Source organism: Quercus robur, chromosome 3, assembly GCF_932294415.1.
Source record: "Quercus robur chromosome 3, dhQueRobu3.1, whole genome shotgun sequence".
Lineage (NCBI taxonomy): Eukaryota > Viridiplantae > Streptophyta > Magnoliopsida > Fagales > Fagaceae > Quercus > Quercus robur.
Genome location: NC_065536.1, coordinates 65,377,151 through 65,399,770, shown reverse-complemented (window position 1 = coordinate 65,399,770; position 22,620 = coordinate 65,377,151). Strand labels below are relative to the sequence as shown.

The 22,620-nt window shown below is 31.1% G+C and overlaps 1 protein-coding gene across 1 annotated transcript in view; it reads left to right on the top strand.

The window, feature by feature from the left end:
* Nucleotides 1-1,063: 1,063 nt before the first annotated feature.
* The window catches only part of LOC126718936 (receptor-like protein 53), a 78,871-nt gene continuing 57,314 nt past the window's right edge, over nucleotides 1,064-22,620 (top strand). The window contains exon 1 of the mRNA XM_050421352.1: nucleotides 1,064-3,456. Coding sequence (XP_050277309.1) covers nucleotides 1,105-3,456 — 2,352 coding nt within the window. The 5' untranslated portion in view covers nucleotides 1,064-1,104. The remainder of the gene's footprint in view (nucleotides 3,457-22,620) is intronic.

The window sequence follows — 22,620 nt, the reverse complement described above, 5'->3', positions numbered from 1 at the left end:
ATTAAAACCAAAATTCATAAATCACCAGGCCATGAACAACATTAACAAAAGCTTGTCTCCTACAAACAATTCTCAGAAAACTTAGCACATGACATGCCAAAAGAACATGAATTCAAGTTGTTGTCTTTCCAACTTCGCTTTTATAAAAAATAATTAAAAATATATAAACATTAATAAAAGTAATAAAAATGACTTATCAATTAAATTAACAAAAAGTACAACTTCAATTCGAATGGAATGGAGCAAAAGAATACATGTGACCGACCTCGACTGGTCTATTGAAGATCAATAAGCAACTCCAAAATTGTCGACAAACTACTATCATGGATGAGACTCTTCACCCTTGGGAATAAAAATTTTAGGTGTGACTCTATAGAATTCCAACTCCTAACCAAAAAATAAAAAAATCGTTGATAAATTATTATTATTTTTCCAGATTGAGATGTGAAAGTGAAAATGTAGAATAACAACAACAGCTACTCCGTTAGACTTGTGCATATATGTGCTTGCATAGTACGATGTTGGATGAGATGTGAATTTGTGGAGCACAATTCATTGAATACCCCCATGGCGCAGGCCACAACCCGTCCCAAAAAAAAGAAAAGAAAAAAAAAAGCTACTACAAGATTACCTAAAGATATTGAAATGGTGACCAAATTAAAGTACTTCGATTTATCAAGTGATTGGCCATTACATCTGGAATATGTGCTAATATTAGTAACATTTTATTAATATTTATCACCCAAAAATTCGTAACAGAATCATTGTTTGTAAATATGGAATTAGCAAAAGAGGCCTAAACCCATAACAAATAAAACAGTTAACACAACGGTGTATGGTAAGATCAATGAGCACCTTTTAATGGATTTAATTATATCAGACGGTCCTTTCAAATCAATATGGTGAAATCCAATTCGATTTAGACCACAAAAAATAATAAATAAAAATAAAGATAAATATCCAGTTACTTTAGTCCTTTCAACTTGGCTACCATTCCTTTTATCTGCATTATTGTGTGTATAAATATCCACTCATATCATCGCTTCTTTATCGCTTAAAACACACTTGCCACCCAATTCTCCATTTACTTCCTCTGCTGTAAAGATGTTCAGTACGGGGAAAATGAATCAGCAATACCTGCCTTTATTCCTTGCCTCTTGTTTCTTCTTCATTTCTCTTTCTCAAACTTCCTCTAATACTTCCTCTCATCATCATTGCCTCCCTGACCAAAGTGCTCATTTGCTGCAACTAAGACAAGAATTTGTTGAAAGGAATTATTCTGATTACTATGATTATTACTATCATGGTTCTTATCCAAAGATGAAGTCTTGGAAGGCAGATAGTGATTGTTGTTCCTGGGATGGGGTCAAATGTGATACACAGAATGGTGAGGTGATTGGCTTAGACCTGAGCAATAGTTGGCTTTATGGGCCTCTCAACTCTAACAGCACCCTCTTCAGTTTTCGTCACCTTCGGAAACTCAACCTTGCCCTCAACAACTTCTCTTCGTCCCCAATCCCATCTGAATTTGGCCAGTTTGTAAGGTTGACCCATCTCAACCTCTCTCGTTCCTTCTTACATGGCCGAATCCCGTCGGAAATTTCAGGGCTATCCAATTTGGTTTCACTTGATCTCTCTGTCAATTATTTTGTTTACTCTGTTGGTGGTGATTATTATGAGAAATTGTTGGATCTCAGAAGAATTGATCTCGAAGCACTTGTCCAGAACGTGACATATTTGAGAGAACTTCATCTAGATGATGTGAACATTTCGTCGTCACTACCTCAATCCCTAGCAAACTTGTCTTCTTTGACTTCTCTTTCTCTGTCTTCGTGCTATTTGCAGGGCAAATTTCCCTCAGATATTTTCCTGTTGCCCAAGATACAAGCCATTGATATGTCATTTAACCAAGATCTTGTTGGTTTTCTTCCCAAATTCCGATCCCGTAGTTCCTTAAAGGAATTGCATCTCTCTTTTACAAAATTTTCTGGGGAATTGCCTAGTTCGATCAGCAACCTCAAGTCCTTGAATTATTTGGATCTTTCTTATACAAAGATTTCTGGTGAATTGCCCAGTTCAATCAGCAACCTCAAGTCCTTGAATTATTTGGATCTTGGTTCATGTAATTTTTTAGGGACAATTCCCCCGTCTATTGGAAACCTATCACAGCTTACTCATCTTTCCCTCTCAGATAACAATTTCCAAGGTCAGCTTCCATCTATATTAGGAAACCTCAAGTCCTTGAATTATTTGGATCTTCATTCAAGTAATTTTTCAGGGGCAATTCCCCCATCTATTGGAAACCTATCACAGCTTACTCATCTTTTCCTCTCATATAACAATTTCCATGGTCAGCTTCCATCTACATTAGGAAACCTCAAGTCCTTGAATTATTTGGATGTTTCTTCAAGTAATTTTTCAGGGGCAATTCCCCCTTTTATTGGAAACCTATCACAGCTTACTTATCTTTCCCTCTCATATAACAATTTTCATGGTCAGCTTCCATCTACAGTGGGAAACCTTGCAAAACTCACTTCTCTGAGACTTGACAATGTCCTTTACTATTGGGAAGTACCATCTTTCTTGGGAAATCTTACACAATTAGAAGACTTAAGCCTTTCGAATAACAATTTTGACTGTGGCTTCCCAATTTGGCTAACAAATATTACTACCCTCCGTTCCATAAATTTCTACAGAAATCATTTGAAAGGCCCAATCCCATCTGAAATAGGTAGACTTTCTAATTTGTCTATGCTTGACTTGTCTCATAACTCTCTCACAGAGGCCATTCCCTCGGTTTTGTTTACAATCCCTTCATTGTCTTCACTATATCTAGATCAAAATCAGCTCATTGTCCCTCTCAAATTCCAAAATAACTCTTTATCACCATTACATTCCCTTGAATTGAGTGGAAACAAAATGAGTGAATCGTTTCTAAGGTCAATTGTCAATTTCACTAAGCTACAAAGGCTGTCACTTTCTTCAATCAACCTAAAGGGCATGGTGGAATTGAACAATTTCTTCCAGCTTAAAGAGCTTCAGTATCTCGATCTTTCAGGTAACAAAGTATTTGTTTCAAAAGTAAACATCAGTTCAACCCTCCCCAAATTTTCATATTTGTGGTTGTCTTCATGCAATTTGTCTAAATTTCCAACTTTTCTAGAAGCCCAAAATGAATTGGAATATTTAGATCTTTCCAACAACAACATTGAAGGTAACATACCTAAATGGTTTTGGAATGTTGGAAAAGAGACATTGGGATACCTAAATCTTTCCTATAACCTTTTACGCAAATTTGAGCAACCTCCAGTAGTTCTTCCATGGAAAAATATGTACCTTTTAGACTTGAGTTCCAACATGTTGCAAGGGTCATTTCCTATTCCCCCATTGTCTACACAATATTTTTTGGCCTCAAAAAATAAATTGACAGGAAGTATCCCCCCAATGATATGTAAGGTGCATGCCCTAGAAGTCCTTGATGTGTCTAATAACCAATTGACTGGTCAGATTCCACAATGTTTGCTGAACTTAAGCAATTCTCTTGTAGTATTGGCTATGAAAAATAACCACTTTCAAGGAAACTTGCCTAAAACATTCAAAAATGGATGTAGCTTGGTGACACTAGACTTGAATAACAACCAAATACATGGGAAGATTCCACGATCACTAGTTAATTGTCGAATGCTAGAAGTTTTGAATCTTGGAAATAATAAATTGAATGCTACATTCCCTTTTTGGTTAGAGTCTTTATCAGAGTTAAAGATTCTTGTCTTGAGAGCAAATGCATTCCATGGTCCTATATGGGAGCCTAATATACTGTTTGGCTTATCCAAGTTGCATGTCATTGACCTCTCTCACAATAATTTCTTTGGCAAGTTACCATCTGTGTTCTTTCAAAACTGGAGTGCAATTGTACAAAAAAACTCATCACAGTCAGGGTACATGGGAGATGACTCCAATTATTACAAAGATTCAATGACTTTTGTGAATAAGGGAGTTGAATTGAAATTTGAAAAAATCTTGACCGTCTTCACAGCTATTGATCTCTCTAACAATAGGTTTTGTGGAGAAATTCCAGATAGTGTGGGGAACCTCAAGGCACTAATTGTACTCAATTTATCAAGCAATAACTTTATGGGTCATATCCCATCATTGTTGGGAAACCTAGTTGCGCTTGAATCTTTGGATCTTTCTCGAAATAACCTCTCTGGTGAAATCCCTCAGGAGCTAACAAGTCTTACATTTTTGGAGTATTTAAACCTCTCTCAAAATCAACTTAGTGGTCCAATTCCACAAGGTTGGCAGTTTTTGACATTTCAAAGTTCCTCTTTTGAGGGAAACTTTGGATTGTGTGGCTTTCAATTGTCAAAAAAATGTGAAAATAATGAGATACCAACTTCTGAAATGAGACATGAATTGTCATTGGGAGAAGGATTTTGTTGGAAAGTGGTAGTGATAGGATATGCTTGTGGATTGGTAATTGGATTGGTTACTGAACATATCGTCATCTCAAGAAAGACACATTGGCTTGTGAGAAATTTTGGAGTGAACTTACATAGGTGAAGGTTACAACTATTAGAGGCACTTGCTATAGATTTACAATGGTTGTAATGATTGTATTTGAGTGTGTAATATGATAAGCCTAGTTGAGTGTAATGAAATAATTATAGTGACTCTTACAATTATATTTAAGTGTACCAAAAATTAAACATGCACACTACTATCATATAAGTATGTCAACAACTCACCATAGCTTAATACAAATCTCTAAATCATTTTTTGAAATTAAAAAAAAAAAAAAAAAAAATGGCACAAGGGACAATCTAGATTTGCGATTTGTGGTTAAGAAAAAGTTTTGAATTTTGTTTCGAAGACCATTAACTTGACTATTAGAACAAAATATTTTGGTATCAGTATATACCAGTGTACCGTTTCAGGCTTACATTTATATATAGGAAAAAGTTTGTCTACAAAATTGGCTGTTACTTAATGCTACAACTTCCGTTTAAAATATTAACATGATTACATAATTTGAAAATCTAATCATTGAATTGCATGTTCTTTATGATCTTAAAACACATGCCAAATTTTGTATCAATCAAATATTATTTACTATATGTTTTATTAACTTTTTAAAAGTGAATAGTCTGTTATAAGAAGTATCGAAAGACAATATTCATTATATGAAAACAGAATTCAGCAATGGCATTGGTGAAAACACCAAAAAAAATACTATTAATTAGGAAGTAACCATTAAAAGAGTATTCTAAAAAAAAAAAAAAAAGACTATTCACTTTGTAAAAGCACCAACAAAATATACTTTAAATCATTAGGAAGTAACCATTAAATATCCACGCAAATTGGAGACTCACGCAATGTCCAGAATCAAAGGGATAACCCTCATCCCTGGCAAAAAATGTGATATCTAACGCAAGGCCCCAACCATGGTACTCAATGCAGGCATCTTCCATGAACACAATAATGGCTTCATCCCGTCCTTCATCACCATCAATTCAAGCTTCCCTTATCAAGATGTTGTACTTACGATATCAAAGGCTTGTGATTGGTGGATCAGTAAGTACACAAAAATATTATGTATTGTCGTTGCTAGTTTTCGCTAGATATCTAATGATAAACCCTGATAATGATATCACCCAATTGTTTCGCTCCTGCCAATGTGAGTATTATATGATTTATATCGCATGGTTTGGTCACTATAGACCCTAAATTAATGCCAAACTAAAAAACGTTCTCACATTTCCATGCCTTAGTTGACAAAGCCTATGGCCCAAATTCCAAGTCAAAACCATCTCTCTAAATTTAACCCTTCAAAATCTAGGGCAATTCTTGTGTTGATTCGTGGTAATGGTGGTGCAGGTTTTGTACTTTTGAACCAAAATGAAGTAAAATTTGAAGCTAAAAAGATTGGTTTTAATGTGATTATTTTGAGCCAACACCTATCACCTACGACCCCTATGCATAAGGTTTTTGAATTGATACATTCAAGCCATGCAGTGATTCGTATACATGCATGGGCGAGATTCTACAAGGTTCGATCATGTTCCTCCTCTATGCAGCACATACCATAGAGACATCCATTAACTACAAGCTCTAGGATACGTTTCTTTTAAATCAACCTAGATAATCCTGTCTTTCATGGGACGTACATAAAATGGGTACACAAAAGGTGTGAAAAAAATATATTTGACATACTAAAAATCATTGCGCCAAAACAGAAATCTATAAATCAGCGCCCCCCACCCCACCCACCCCCAAAAAAAAAAAAAAAGTGATCTTAGGTATTTGGTTCATATCATTGACGGGGGCAATGCCCCCTCCATTTTTTTTTTTTTTAAATATTAGTATATATGTAGTACTAATTTTAGCTTTTTTTTTTTTTTAATTACATTTAACAATGTCATTAATTTTTTTAAGAGTAATGCTATAGCCACACACTTTTCTACAAACTTTTTAAACTATTGATGTAATAAATTCTTATTAGTTCATATTTGGGTCCACCATTTACATCATTTTTTTACTTATCAATAATCACTCACTACATCAACTATTTGTAAAAAGTTTGTAACTCTAGCATTTTCCTCATTTTAAAGGCTATAAAAAAAATTATAGATCTAAAATCTGAAAGAAAAATATACAAGCCCCAAAAAATTAACCCAACAACAAAAATTACCAATAGCAAAACTAAAAAAAATTTAGCCCAATAAATCAATTTCACTCAAATTAAACAACCCAAGTCTTTAAAAATGTTTAAACAAAATAATTTTTTCATTATCCAGTAGAGGACGCACGAAAAAAAAAAAAAAAAAAACAAAACAAAACAAAAAAAAAACAAAAAAACAAAAAAACAAAACGTCGACGACTAAGCAGCAGCAAAGCTGCCACACACAACTAGCAATCTTGGCTCCATCCCTTTGACGAGTTTTAAATAATACAATTATTCTTCAACTTTACACAAAATTGAACTCTAAATTATGTCAATCATACAAATTATGTGATCTTGGCATAGGTATTTGGTTCGTATTGACGAAATGACTTAAATCCAAGCGATAAATACGTATCCAAATTTTACTTAAGGGGTAAAATCAAAATCACCCGAAAAATTAATGTGTAAATTTCAATTTAGTTTTCAACTTACTATTTATGAAAATATATTAATTTAAATGTAAATTAGTGAAAATGTGGTTGTGCGAACTTATTAATAGTGGAGAATATGGTGGAACCAACTCATTATTTGTAAAATGTATTGAAATGGTCTTGTTCTCCCACAGTCCCACTAATAACAATTGTGTTGCCATGAGATATGGTCTTGCGGAAGAATTATTTCCCTATAAAATATTAAATTTCAAGCAATTGCCTTAGCAGACACTACACGATTGATATATTTATTCGTATTGTCCTATGTGGTGAGTCCTACCCCTCTTGCAAATTTCAATACGAAGTTGAAAGTGGGTAGGCCAACGAGAAAACCATTGATTGTAATTTGTTAATGGGACTTGTTTTTTAGATAACCAAGTTAATGAGAGTTGTTGGTAGTTGAATTGGACTGACTTAACACTAAAATGTCATCATTAATTCATTATCACCGTATTCATTGGTTTTTATTTAAGTAGGCTATTTTAATTCAGAGCACTAAGGGGCTAGTCTATACTATATATATTATATATCCTTTAGACTTTTTTTTTTACCAGTCTTTCTAGAAAAGCAAGTCAATGACAGAGTATTAGTATCCTTAATCATTTGATCTAGACCGAGTTAACACTAAAACCTCACTATGATCTCCGTATTCATTGGTTTTTATTTATGTAGACTTTTATTTCAGAGCAAAAAGGGGATTTATATATATATATATATATATATATTGAAAACTATTGTTCAACAGACTTTCTAGAAAAGCAAGTCAATGGCAGTGTTAGCATCCTCAATCACTTAAAATTCTTCTTAAAGAAGAGTTGGATTTTAGTTAGTTCAACTAATACAATCTCTCATAGTTGTCATTGAATAAGACATTTATATTCCGAAGTTCAATCCTCGCTTACAACAAAAACCAATTGTTGGCTTAAAAATAATTAAAAATCATCATAAAGTGAAAACCATAGATTTCATATACTATTTATCAATAAAATAAAATAAAATAAAATATAATTTTCAAAGAAGAGTTTTTATTTATTGATTTTAAAATAAATATATTACAGTTATAAATAAGTGATTTGACTATTATCATTTTGATATCTATTCAAATTATAATACAACAACAACAAGAAAAAAGAGTGAGCAATTCTTGAATGTGCTAGATATTCAGATGGTGTTAGCTCTATTGCTCTACTGACCATTTAATTAGTTGATCAACAGCCCCCAAATGGATGCCTTCATGAAGATCAAACTGAAAATTTCAGTTTGATCCCATTTTATCTTAAGAGAGGGGTATTTTTAACGAGTAACTGTTGAAACTACAAGGCAGAGTGATTCTTTGCATCAAGCTAAGTTGCATTCTGTCAATCAAAATAGCTCTCAGCATCAGGGAAAAGCTCAAGATGAAATTGTGACAAGAGGCATTGATCAAACAGCTGTTGCAGCAGAATCAGAACTGGTAAAGGAAGATCTAATGGTTCTGATTGAATCAATGCCTTACTATGATCAAGTTATTCATTCAGTCCAAGAGATGATGCCACGTAGATTAGGAGGTTAGAGAGCTAATTAGGAGTTAAACACGTGTACAAATCAGTTTTGATTCTGTTGTAACAGATTTTCCCTCCATTTAGGGATATAGTTATTTTTCAGTTCTAGCTTGTATTTTAGATTGTGTATATATAGGAGTAGAGGTAGTGATTATACGTATGAGATTGTATTCTTTTCTCTAATCAATAAAGTCATTTTTGTATTTAGAGAGAGAGTTCTGAGTTTTACAGTAACTGAAAGTTATTTGTCAAAAATATTATTAAATATTCAATTAAAAGCTAAAATGCACATTTTTGGAAAAAAGAAAAATTTGCCAATAGTTTATTGCTATATACGTACCAATTTAGTGTGGTTGTGTGATAATTTGTACACGATTTGACTTTATTTGAAAAGAGAATAAAAATATTATCTAATAATTATTAGGGAAAACCATAAATTGAATAAAATACAGAAAAAAAAAATGCTCATCTAAACGCACAGAACAAGTGTGATTTGCTAATTTAAAATGAGAGAAGCTCTTGAATATGTTGCAAGGAATGGCTTATTAAAAAGTAAAAAATGAAAATTAAACTTCGACCCTACTATCTATATGATGGATGATGGGATAGTGTTAACCCAAGGAAGTAATTATTTTAGCTGTTCAGTCACATTAGTGGAGTATACCATACAGAACATTCTAATACTCCTCTAAAATATACTAGATAAAATATCAGACTATATTGAATTGTACCAACTTATTACTAGTGGAAATATGGTGGTACTAACTCAATATTCATAAAATGTATTGATATAGTCTTGTTCTCCCCCTAATAACAATTGTGTTGCCCTTAGATATGGTCTCGTGGGACAATTATTTCCCTATAAAATATTAAATTACAAACAATTATTGTCTTGTTCTCCCACTGATAAATCTACACGATTGATTTATATATACATATATCGTCCTATGTGGTTATTCCTACCCCTCTTGGAAATTTCAGTACGAAGTTGAAAGTGGATAGGCCAACGAGGAAAAGGCCTTTTTAGCCATTGATTATAATTTGTTATTGGGACTTGATTTTTTTAATAATCAGGTTAATGGGAGTTGATTGTAATTTGGACTGACTTAATACTAAAATGTATTATTTATCACCGTATCCAATGGTTTTTATTTAAGTAGAGTACTTTAATTCAGAGCAATAAGGGACTATACTATATATATTATATCCTTGGAACTTTTGTTTACGAAATTTTCTAGAAAAGCAAGTCAATAACGGAGTGTTAGTAAACTTAATCATTTGATTTAGACCGACTTAACACTAAAATGTCACTATGATCACTATATTCTCAAAAAAGAAAAAAGAAAAAAAGAAGTAGATTATCTTAATTCATAGCAAAAAGGGGCTATACTATAGAGCCTCTTGTAATTGTTGTTGAATAAAATATCTAGAATTCAATTCTCACTTATACCAAAAACTAATTAATTAATATCTTAATTTGATAAAAAAAAAATTATTATAGAGCAGATATCTTAGATTTCATATATTATACCAAAAAAAAAAAAAAAAAAAATCTCAAAGAAGAGCTTTATTTATCAATTTTAAAATAACTATATTATAGGTATAAATAATTATTTGACTATTATCATTTTGATATCTATTTAAATTATGATACAACAACAAAAACAACAAAGATTTATTCCCAAAATTTTAGAGTTGGTCATGAATCCTCAAAATATTTGTTAAGATCAGTCATATGTATTATTTTTCTCTATTATATTTAAATTATAATGATTTAAAAAAATTTAATTCACTTACTTCTAATATTCAAAAATTCACTTACTTGAACTAAGGGTGTCCAATTTTGACCTAACCCAACAAAATTGTCAAATTCGAAGGAATCCGAACTAGAGTTTGACTGATCCAACGAAGGAACCTATCAGTGGTGGGTTTTTTTGCCAAGAAAATCCAACAACCACGAGTCAAATGGTGGGTCTTTGTAAGAAAATTTGACCAATTACCACCATTATATTTTGCCGTTTTCCACAATAAGTCATAATGCCCCACTAACATGTTGGTTTCTCCCTTAGATGTGGCTAGATCTTGGCCAGATCTAATGAGATCCCCATTAGAAGTAATAGCTCTGCCATGATTGATGATATCTCAACCAGATCTTGTGGTTTCGACCAATCCAACCATTGGAATAGTAAAGTTGTGGCGTTCAAAGACCCATGTACCCATAGTCAGTGACAGGTGGCGCAATTTCAAACCAAAGTTGATAGAATTAAGTAGCAATTTGACCCTAAACTAGATCCCAACTGACCCGTGTACACCCTATACTTATTTCATAGTGAATAAATACAATTTTAAAAATTATATTTTGGAACCACTTTTAAAAACTCTAAACAAATCTTAATCCAAATACCAAAGTGTGTTACATGCATAGTAGTCAATACCATACTGTACCGGTATCAACTGTACTGGCCGGTATGTATATCGATATCGAAATGTCAACGTTTCGTACCGATTTAAATATGGGCCGTAATGGTCATGTATCGGCCATACCGGCCAATTTCGGGTAATACCGGTCGGTACCAAAAAAAAAAAAAAAAAAACTTCTTTTATTTTTTTTTTTTTAGTTTTATAATTTTTGAATTTTTGTAAGGGCAGAATAGTAACTTATTTGTATTAACTTATTAGTATTATTTGCTTTCTTAGTATGCAATGAACAATTAAGCTTTCTATTTTTTATATTGTGTTTTTTCTTCTTTTAATTGATGCTAAAGTCTAAAATCATGAATAATTTGTTTAGAATTGAGGTAATGTTTTATAGTAAACTTTTATATTTATTATAATACACACACATACATATATATATATATATATATATATATATATATATATTTATTTATAAATATAAAAATTAACGGTAAACCTGAAGAAATGGTACACCGGTATTGACCGATACCGAAATATATCGTTCTACTGGTCAAACCGATACAGCCTCTGATACGAGATTGACCCCCTTAGCATGTCATAAGTGTTATTCACTTCGCAATTTTGCTTTCGATATTGCTCACCGAATCACCTATTCTTTTTTGCTTCTTTGGTGGGTTAAGAATTTTTATGATTTAGTTTAAACACTTAGAGTTGGCAGTAGAATGTGTTGATAGACATGCGTAGTCTATGCATTCTCTGAATTACTACTCACTCGAATATTAGACTATTCAAAGAATCAGTATTAACCGTAACATAAATTCATAAAAGATATAACATTAAACAGGATACAATGGATCATAAAATATCGTACATAATTAAACAAACCGAATGCCAAACCTACGTGCATGTTTTGAATTGTCGTCTCAATTGACTACTGTTTCAACAATTGATGATATATTAATGTGATTGACCCAAACTAATTTTCTTGAGGATCTATTGCTGTCATCAAAAAATTTGGGACCTAAGATTTATTGATGTTGTTGGGATATTTCCATTGTAAGAAGAGATCTAATTATTCTTACCAATTAAAAAAAAAAAAAAAATACAACTTGGCCCAATAAGCTTTTGAATGTAATAGGTTTGGACCTGTTTGTCTATTTCCATCTCTGACCTAGGTTTCGGTTCACTTTTGGATGGCAAAGAGAGATAAATGTCCACTCATTCTAATAGACAGCATAAGATATGTTGGTTTTTTTCTTTTAACTCAAACCTAGATAATCCTGTCTTTCATGGGATGTGCATAACTTTTTTTTTTTTTTTTGGTGCATAAAATATGTGGTTGTGTGCACAAAAAGTGTACAAATAAAATATTTGTCATAACAGGATACATTAAATTTGGATGTTATGTTGGTTGACTTAGGGGACCTATTTATTAACCAAAAACAAAATGTGATCTTAGCGTGGGTCTTTGGTTCATATCTTTGACAAGTTTTAAATAATACAATCATTCTATATAAACTTTAAATTATTTCAATAACATTTTGCTTCAACCAAGTGTTGTTCAATTTCTTCTCTAAAAAAAGTGTTGTTCAATTATGTGAAGAAAAATGCACTCTAACCCAAGATCGACATTACATCACACTAATCATTTTAGACTAAGCAAAAAATGATTAATCATGATTGAGCTTTGATTGGGTACTTTGGATTCTCCATTTTTCTTCTTTTTAGGAGGGTTAAGCTATGATGTCTTTCTCTACTTCATGCTTTTCTAATGTAATTTAGCTGTTTCTTTTAAATCACTAGGAACAAATTATTTATGAAGCCATAGCTGCCTTATACTAAATAACAATTTATACTTTTGTTCTTCTTTCAAGCAAAAAATCTAACGGACTGGTTTTTATGTCCTAATAATCTATATATAATAATAATAGGTAAAACTGAGAGAAATTCAAATTAGAATTCCAAATTAGAGTTTCAATTTTGCACCATGTGTCCTAAATTATTTATTCTTAAAGAGTTTTATTTCTTAATTTTAGAATCAAATGAGGCACCACATCATAAATATTTATCCAAGTGAGTTATTAAGTACAAAAACCAAAGAGTTTTAAAAAAAAAAAGTTCTTCATAATAATTTTTTTTAAAAATGAACAATTTGCATTTTAAACCTAATAATATCCTTACAAATTTTTTTAAAGAGTTAACAAAATATAAAAATGACTATCAATAGTATTTAAATTATATATATAGGAATTATATTATGCATCTTGTAGGTACCAAGAATTTTTGCCTTTGGTTTTGGCTTTGGCTTTGGCTTTTTTGGCTTGATTGCCTTGCCTTGTCTTAGCTTGAATTCTTAATCCTACATTGTAAAGATGACCACTAGTTTGGTTAACCAAACTAGTGGTACTCTTTCTCATTAGTTCATGCCTTATAAAGTAGAAGGAGTGAAGTTATCTTTCCAATGTGGATTAAGAATTCAAGCCAAGGCAAGGCAAGGCAATCAAGTCAAAAAAGCCAAAGCCAAAGCCAAAGGCAAAAATTCTTGATACCTACACATCTTATTGTGTGTGTGTATATATATATATATATATTTAAATATATTTAAGTGAATCCATGCATATGCATGGAGTTATAAGTTAGTTTATATAAAGCAAACAATCATCAATATTACTTTTTTTTCACTTGGGCCAAAATCTATATAAATATAATTAATTTTACCATAATGGGAAGCGCTTAGAGAAAACCTCATACTTTTGGCTCAATGCTCACTAGTATCCTTATGGGACTAAGATAACAGTTATAGCTTATCGATTCCCCTACTTGCAGGCTTGGACTAGGTATTTACTTTAGTAACGCCTAGGTAGAGAAGACACTCCAATCATTGCATTCTACTCTTTTTTAATTCATTAAAAAAAAAAAATGTAATGTTTACAACTTTTTCATAACACTTTTACAAAAAATTTTAAATAGTAGATTGTTATTGGTTGATATAGATGGCAAACAAGTAATTTAAGTTGTAAATTCAAATTAGAACTAATAATAACTTGCTACTTATAATTTATTATGAAAGTGTTGTAAAAATGTTCTAGACATAGCATTTCTCTAAAATATATATATATATATATATATATATATATATATATATATATATATTTATAGTCTTATGTAATAAATTTGGTTGACAAGTTGAAATAATGTTGTAGTTCGAAGCTTATATTTTTGGTTTTGTTGTCAAATTCTTCATGGTTGCAAATAGGAAACACTTGGTAGCCAAATCGAGTAGCAAGCCAAAATCAAAAGAAATCAGCTGTGACAGTTCTCACAAACGCTGACATTTTGACCATCAATAGCCGAACAGTACTGGACCTAACATTTGTACTGTTCTAGTGGACCCCATAACCTCGACCCCCACAAAAGCCCATGGTGGAAAAAGTTCGGCCCGATCCGTGAAAACAGGAGACACACACAATGACTCGAATCAAAGAAATAACCCTCTTCTCATGTCCATTAGGCCCAAAATGTGAAATCCAACACATACGCCCTAGCAATAGTATTCAGTGCGGGCGGGCTCACTAGAAATATCTTCCATAACTTTAATGATGGCTTCATCACCGTAAATTGCAATGTAGTCAAAATAATATCTTACAGTTACATGGATTTAATAAGGTTCAAAACAACCTAATTATGAATGAGCAAATGTCACTTACCTCATCACAACATAATAACAAAAGGACTTAAATCCAAACATTATGGGGGTAAAATCAAAATTACCCCAAACATTAACCATTTAAATATTGCAATATAATATCCAATTTATTTATTTATGAAAATATATTAATTTATATGTAGATCAGTAGAAATATGCTTGCCAACTCATTAATATTGGAGATATGGTGGTACCAACTTATCATTCATAAAATGTATTGATGTAGTTTTGTTCTCCCACGAATTGTGTTGCCCTAACAGATGGTCTTGCGGGTCAATTAATCCATAGTATGTTACATGATTGATTTATTGTCCAAAGTGGTGGGTCCTAGCCCCCTTGGAATTTTCAGTACAATGGTGAAAGTGGATTGGCCAATGAAAAAAAGGTTTTTTTCCCATTGATTGTAAATGGTTAATGGAGTTGTTAGGAGTTGATTTGGAAGGACTTAACACTGACATGGAAACTTACCAAGAAAATTGAGCAAGGTGATAGAATCAATTAAAAGGTAATTGTGTTCAAGGGTTGTTTCGAGGCAACCAACCTCCAAGGAAAGGAAGAAACAATGAAGAATAGGAAGAACAAAGGAAAATTGGGAGTTTAGGAAAGAATGAATTTAGTAAAGGTTTTTTTGCTAAACATGAATTTAGTAAAGTTGGTATAGTTTCTGCTTACCCCTCTCATACATCCCTCTCTACCTTATATACAGTTTAGTCCACTCAACCCGGTAGTTACAATTAGTTACAGCACCAATTACCCTTAGCTGGCATTAGCTGGCATAGTAACCAACTACTAGCTCCGTACTAACATACCGACACATAGAAGTACAACACACACACACCCACTACATACTTCTATCAAGTCAATCAAGTCAGTACAACTCTTATCACAAGGATTTCATTCCATTCACAAAAAATTTTGTCAAGAGGACTTGCAGAAAAGCTAGGTAGTACTGTCTTTAAAGACATACATTATCTATCAAGATTAAGGCACTGAAATTTGTACATAGAGATAGAATTTGAATCATTCTTTCTATTATTGTTTGTTGGCTCAAATTTTTTTTGTTTTTTGTTTTGTTTTGTTTTTTTTTTTTTTTTTTTTTTTTTTTTTTTTTTTGGTAGTGTTGTTCACGTTCCTCCAATATTATCTTCTTACAATTCACCATTTATTATTTTTAGATGAAATGATAAGACTGTTGAAAAATTAGTATGACGAAATTTTCTAAGCTAATCTTCTTTTATAATAGGCTGTTTGCTTTTGCTAGATTGAGATTTTCATAAATAATAGCGTACATATGATGTTCCTCAACATTTTTAACCTACCTTAGATGGGAATTTGGTAGATAAGGTGATTTAAGTAAAAATTATGGTGAATGGAGTAGTTTACTAGGATATAAAACATACCAATTCCTTAATCAACATGTTGTCTTGGCAAACCATTAGCAGCTGAATTTTTTAAAATAAAAAAATCTTAAAGATGGTTACAAGCTTATAGCTTAATAGGTTGGCATGTATTTACTGGTATGTCCATAATATTCATGGTTCTAATCCCTCCTTCTGCTCCCTCGCTATAACTATTAAATTACTAGGAAAAAAAAAATCATAAAGATGGTTGTATTATAAGATTTTGTAATGCATCTTCATATATCATGTATAGTATGTAAGTTAAAACCCAAAAAATATCATAAAATCTAAAACAAAAAATTCTAGAATAACTATATATTTATCACATGTAGCAAAAGTATTTTCATTAGCTAGCCATGTTTTAAAATTTTAAAAACTTTTATTAATTAAGTGATTACATTCAACCTAGTCAAACAAATTTAGGTGTTCTGTATTCTATCATATGATCTTGACAAAGTGAGCAAATTGCAACAATAGAACCTATGTGAAATGATAATTGTGTGTAAAGTATGGCTTTTAATCTATTTAGGTTTCATTAGTGCAAAAAATCTCAACTCTAACTGCAGCAAGCCCCTTTAATTACTACTAGCGTTGGCTGCACGTGCAAGGCACGTGCTGCCCCCAGTAGTGAGAAAATTAATATAAATTTTGTGTATGAAATCGTGAATTTTGGCTCACCTAATTTGATTATATTAAAAAAGAAATTTAAGAATACAACAAAATATCACAATATTTTCACAATATCTTCATTTTTAGGATCTGAATAGATTTTTTTTTTTTTTTATTTGAGAGAAATGCTATATTCATAACATTTTTAGAACAAATTTTAAATGATAAGTTATTATTGGTTTTAAACTGATAACATTGTTATTATTATTCTCAAAACATTTATTTTCAGTTGTGATTGGTCACTAAAAACTTTAGGCATTGTAGCTATAGTGCCAGTTGAATAAATCAAAAGCACTGTAGCTCCAATGCTATCCATCACTAATAACTTACCTATGATTTGTTGTGGATTTAGCATTTTTTTTATTTGATATAAAAGAAAGTGAGATTTCAACAATTATGAAAATATTGTGATAACAATAAGTGTTGTAACATTTTTTTTAAATATTTATTTTCAGTTGTGGTTAGCTATAGCCTCATATTTTATTATTTTATTTCGACTTGTAAGAAATTGACACGTCAATAATTGTGAAAATATAGTGAAATTTGTTATGTCAATATAACAATATCAACTTACATCAATATTTAAAAGAAAAGAAAAAAAAAACACAAACCGATTATTGAAAAAAAAAATGACTAACTAAACCAAAGCATTGTTGTAGCTACAGTGCTGCACAGTGCAAAAACACTGGATGTACAGTGCAAAGACACTATGCACGCATTTGCACTTTTATTATAAACATTTATTTTTAGTTGTGGTTGGTCACAATCTCATATTTTATTATTTTATTTCGATTTGTAAGAAATTGACACGTCAATAATTGTGAAAATATTGTAAAATTTTTTTTGTCAGTATAACAATATATATACCAACTTACATAAATATTTAAAAGAAAAAAAAAACACAAACAGATTACTTAAAAAAAAATTAGGCATTGTAGCTACAATGAAAAAATATTGTACTAACAAGTGTCATAACATTTTCACAAAACATTTATTTTCAGTTGTGGTTGGTCACAGTTTCATATTTTATTATTTTATTTTGACTTATAAGAAATTGACACTTCAATAATTGTGAAAATATTGTGAAATTTGTTGTGTCAGTATAATAATATATATATAAAAAAATAAACTGAAGACTAAAAAACGCAACTACTTATAATATAAAAATATTATATATATACTCTGATACCAAAACGACGTGTTTTGGATCTGACATTAAGTTTAATGTTAGTTCCAAAACTACGTCGTTTTGGTATTTAGCTTAAAAAAAAAAAAAAAAAAAAAAAAAAAAAAAAACGACAGCATCACAATTTTAAACCCTAGAAATATTTATACCCACCTCCTTATTCTTTCATCAGCTGTCCAAGCCCCAAACTCTCCCTCTCCCATAAACGTTTGCCTCCTCTCTCTTTCTCTCTCCTCACTTCTCTGCGTTCACCTCCACTGCTTGCTACTTGCTACCACCGTATTCTGCCCCTTAATATCACAAATCTTGGAGTGTCACTCTTTCCTCTGTCGTTTTCGCTATTCTCAAGAAGTTTTATAGAAGATTTCGAATTTTGATGCTACTCCTTACAATGCTTTCTTTGAGGTGTGTTTATGTATTTTATTTTCAATGGTTTTGAATGATCTTTTATGGATTCAGTTTAGTTTTTTATTTTATTTTTATTTTTTTAAAATGGGTTTTTTGTGATTTGAAATAAGATATTGTGTTTGATTTTGGGCACTGATTGACGAAACCAGATTTTTATATAGTTAATAGATATGGATTCAGTTTAGGTTTTTTTTTTTTTTTTTTTTTTTTTTTTTTTTTTTTTTTTTAATGGGTTTTTTGTGGATTCAGTTTAGTTTTTTGAATTATTATGATGGGGTTTGAGTTGTTAACTACATTGTGTTTGATTTTGGGCAGTGATTGACGAAACCAGATTTTTATATAGTTAATCAATATGGATTCAGTTTAGTTTTTTTTTTTTTAAGGGGTTTTTTGTGATTTGAATAAAATATTTTTGAGAGAGAGATTGTGAATTTGTTTGTGTTTGTGTGTTTTCTTTTGTTTCTTTTTTCTTTTTATGGTATATTTGGCTTTTTGAATGATTATGATGGGGTTTGTGTTGTTAACTACATTGTGTTTGATTTTGGGCAGTGATTGACGAAACCAGAATTTCCTGAGTCGATCTAGTCCTCTCATCCTGAAATGATAGAGAGAAAAGATAGAGAAGAGATACAGAGAGTTCTTCCCATGTTTTTTTTTCCTTTCTTTCTTCCTGAGCCGATCTGGTCCTGCCGTCCTGAAATGATTAGAGAAGAGATACAGAGAGTTCTTCCAGAGAGAAAAGAGAGAGAGAAGAGATACAGAGAGTTCTTCCAGAGAGAAAAGAGAGAGAGAGAAAATATCTGGAGAGTTCCAGTGAGAAAACGCACCGTTTAGCACTCCACAAACGGACAAAAAAGGAGGACTCACGAAACCAAAATCACTGTAGAAATCACTATAGATGGCATTCGCGCGCTTTTTATATAGTTAGTAGAAATTTTCAAAATATCATTACTAGGAGAACTACCATCATTTTATTTGATATTCCTAATGCCTATTGTCATTGTCAAGAGTTTTGTAACTTGATAGTATAACTTTTTCTTCTTTACTAGGAGAACTACAGTCCAAATCTCTTATCTCTAATTGTTGTTCAAATTATTTATAACCAAAAAAAAAAAAAAAAGGAAAGAAAAAAGAGTCTACATTCATTACTTCAATTTACCAAATGTAATGACCTTTAATGTGGTAATTTTGCCAAATTTTCACCATTTTTTTTTTTTTGGCATTGTCTCGAATTTCAAATTGCAAATGCAACTACATTCATTGATTCACGACTTGGTCCTCTTATAAAATATGAGGAACTATCTTCGTTTGAATATTCTTCTCATGTAATTATTTGCTAACAAGAATTCGGAAAGGTCCTCTAAAATAATACGAGGGACCATCTCCATTTTAATGTTTTGATTCTCATGTAATTATTTCATAATGGCTGCGTTTAAAAACTTGAATTTGGAGAAGGTTTTTTTTTTTTGACTTCCAACAAATGGTGTCCGACTAAGACACACCGATTGATTTTTGATGTAGGCAGGAATCAAATTTCAAATCTCTTATTTCACTACAATAGACTTTACTAATTAAGCTAATCGGAACCCACAGTTTGAGCTAACTAGAACCCAATAGCTAAAAATAAATGAATAATAACCGAATAAGTTATTTTATGACAGACATTGATATAGGTCCTGCAACTTTTTAGTATAATTCAGTCTTAAATAGTGTTAATAAAAAAGGGCATTCTATTTCTCACAAACATTGAAACACCTTACCTCCTAGCAAGTTCCACATTGTGTCCGAGTTTCTATGATTTTGTACCATTGGAACCAAAACTATTCGGCAAATTAATACAAAACTATTATATAATTCAGTCCTAAAGGTTTTTTTTTTTTTTAATCCCAATTTTTTTCTTTAAAATAATTAAAAAAAAAAAAAAAAACTATTTACAAAGTTAGAGGATAGAAAAAGAACTTTTCAAAGTTTAAGAAAGAAAAAAAGAAAAACAAAAACAAACTTTTGATAAAGTTTAGAGACTAAAATAGTATTTTACTCTAAATAATATAAAATAAAGGGTAAAATTTTGCCAAGAAAAATAGTTATTGAATGAATTGTGTATTCCTGATTGGAATAAAAAACAGAGAAAGGGAGCAAAGTAGCTACCTGGTGAGCTGAAAGGAAAAAGTGAAAGGTAATTAATTAGTGGGGAATAGAATTTTTTTTAATTTTTTTGAGAATGACGGATTTACTAGCGGATTTACTGGAAACATCTTCCATGACCTCAAAGACGGCTTTATAATCACCATCAATTCAATCCTCCCTGATCAAGATGTTGTACTTGTAATATCAGAGATTCATGATTGGTGGTTTAATAAGTACACAAAAATATTACGTACTTTCACTAAATATCCTATTATAAATATATATATATATATATATATATATATTTTTTCAGAAACACCTATCATACATCTTGATAATAATACTATTACTCGTTGCATGGACGGAATTATCATTGGACGAGGGCGATGGCCTCCCCTAATATTTTTTTTAAAAATATTATTATATATATGTGTATTAACTTTAGCAATTTTATTATATAAAATTACATTTTGTTTCTCTTAGACAGTATCATTGATTCTTTTAAGTGTAATACTATACTCACAAACTTTTTTACAACATTTTTACAAACTCTTTTAGTAGCAAATTCTTATTAGTTTGCATAATGGGCCAATTACTCACATCATTTTTTTACTTACCAGTAACCACTTATCATATCAGTAATTTATAAAAAAGTTTATAGTTTTAACATTTTCCTCATTTTAGTGACCATAAAAAAAAAAAATTATAGATCTAAAATCTAAAACAAAATATACAAGCTCAAAAAAATAGCTCAACAACAAAAATTAGTAATAGTAAAACTAAAAAAATTAAGCTCAGTTAACCAATTTTATCCAAAATAAACAATCATGCCCTTTAAAAAATTCTAAACAAAAATAAATTTGTTCTTACCCACACACAAAAATAAAATAAAAAATAAAAAAATCTTAGCAGCTAAGTAGTAGCAAAGTCAGAGGTTAAAATTACTACACACAGTCAACAGTAAAGCTACTCCCCTTAATTCAAAGTTTTGACTCCTTCCTGACTCGTTGTTTCCTTTTTGCCAGTGTGAGTATTATATCAGATGGTTTGATCATTACGGACCCTAAATTAATACCAAACTATAAAGGTTCACACATTTTCATGCCTTAATTGACAAAGCATATGAGCCAAATTCCAAACCAAAACCATCTCTCTAAATTTAACTCTTCAAAATCTAGGCCAATTCTTGTGTTGATTCATTGTAATGGTGGTACAGGTCGTGTACTTGTAATTTCAAACAAAATAAAGTAAAATTTGAATATGAAAAGGTTGGTTTTAATGTGATTATTATTTTTGAGCCAACGCCTATGACTACCAGGCACTAAGTTTATGAATTGATACATTCAAGCCATGCAATGATTGGTATAAGCCTGGCTCGGTGTTTATGCAAGTGGTGCCGCTTGGGACTGCTTAAGCGGTGGAGATTTGCTATGCAAGATTGGCTAGGAATGTGGGGTCAAAGTATAGGATAAAAGCTAAGGAGAGTAGCTTGATAGAGAATTATAACAAGGATGACATGGTAATAATTAGAGACCCAGTTGCTTTAAAAGGAAAAGATTGGTCCTTTAGAGCATCTCCAGCAGAGTAGGCAAATTTTTGTACTGTTTGGAGAATGAATAATGACTTTTACTTTTTAACTATCCACTTTTTCAAATACACTTTCCAATAGATTCTTTATCTCATTTAAATATTATTTCTTTATTCATTATTTATTTTTTTTTAACAACTACACATCTTCTAACATTTTTTAATTCAATACTTGATTATTATTATAGAAAAAAAAAAAAAACATTTGAAGAATGAATAGTAGCCCATCAGACTTGATGAGCTATTGTTCATGAGCCAAACAAAATTCCGGGTATAAAGAGTCCATTGGAGACTATTTTTATGGTGTCATTCTCTATTATAGAGATTTTTATGCATTAGCTACACCATTGGAGATGCTCTTATGAATGTATATTCGAAGAAAGGCATTTGTTTGAACACTCTGGGTTGTGTAGTACTAGCAAG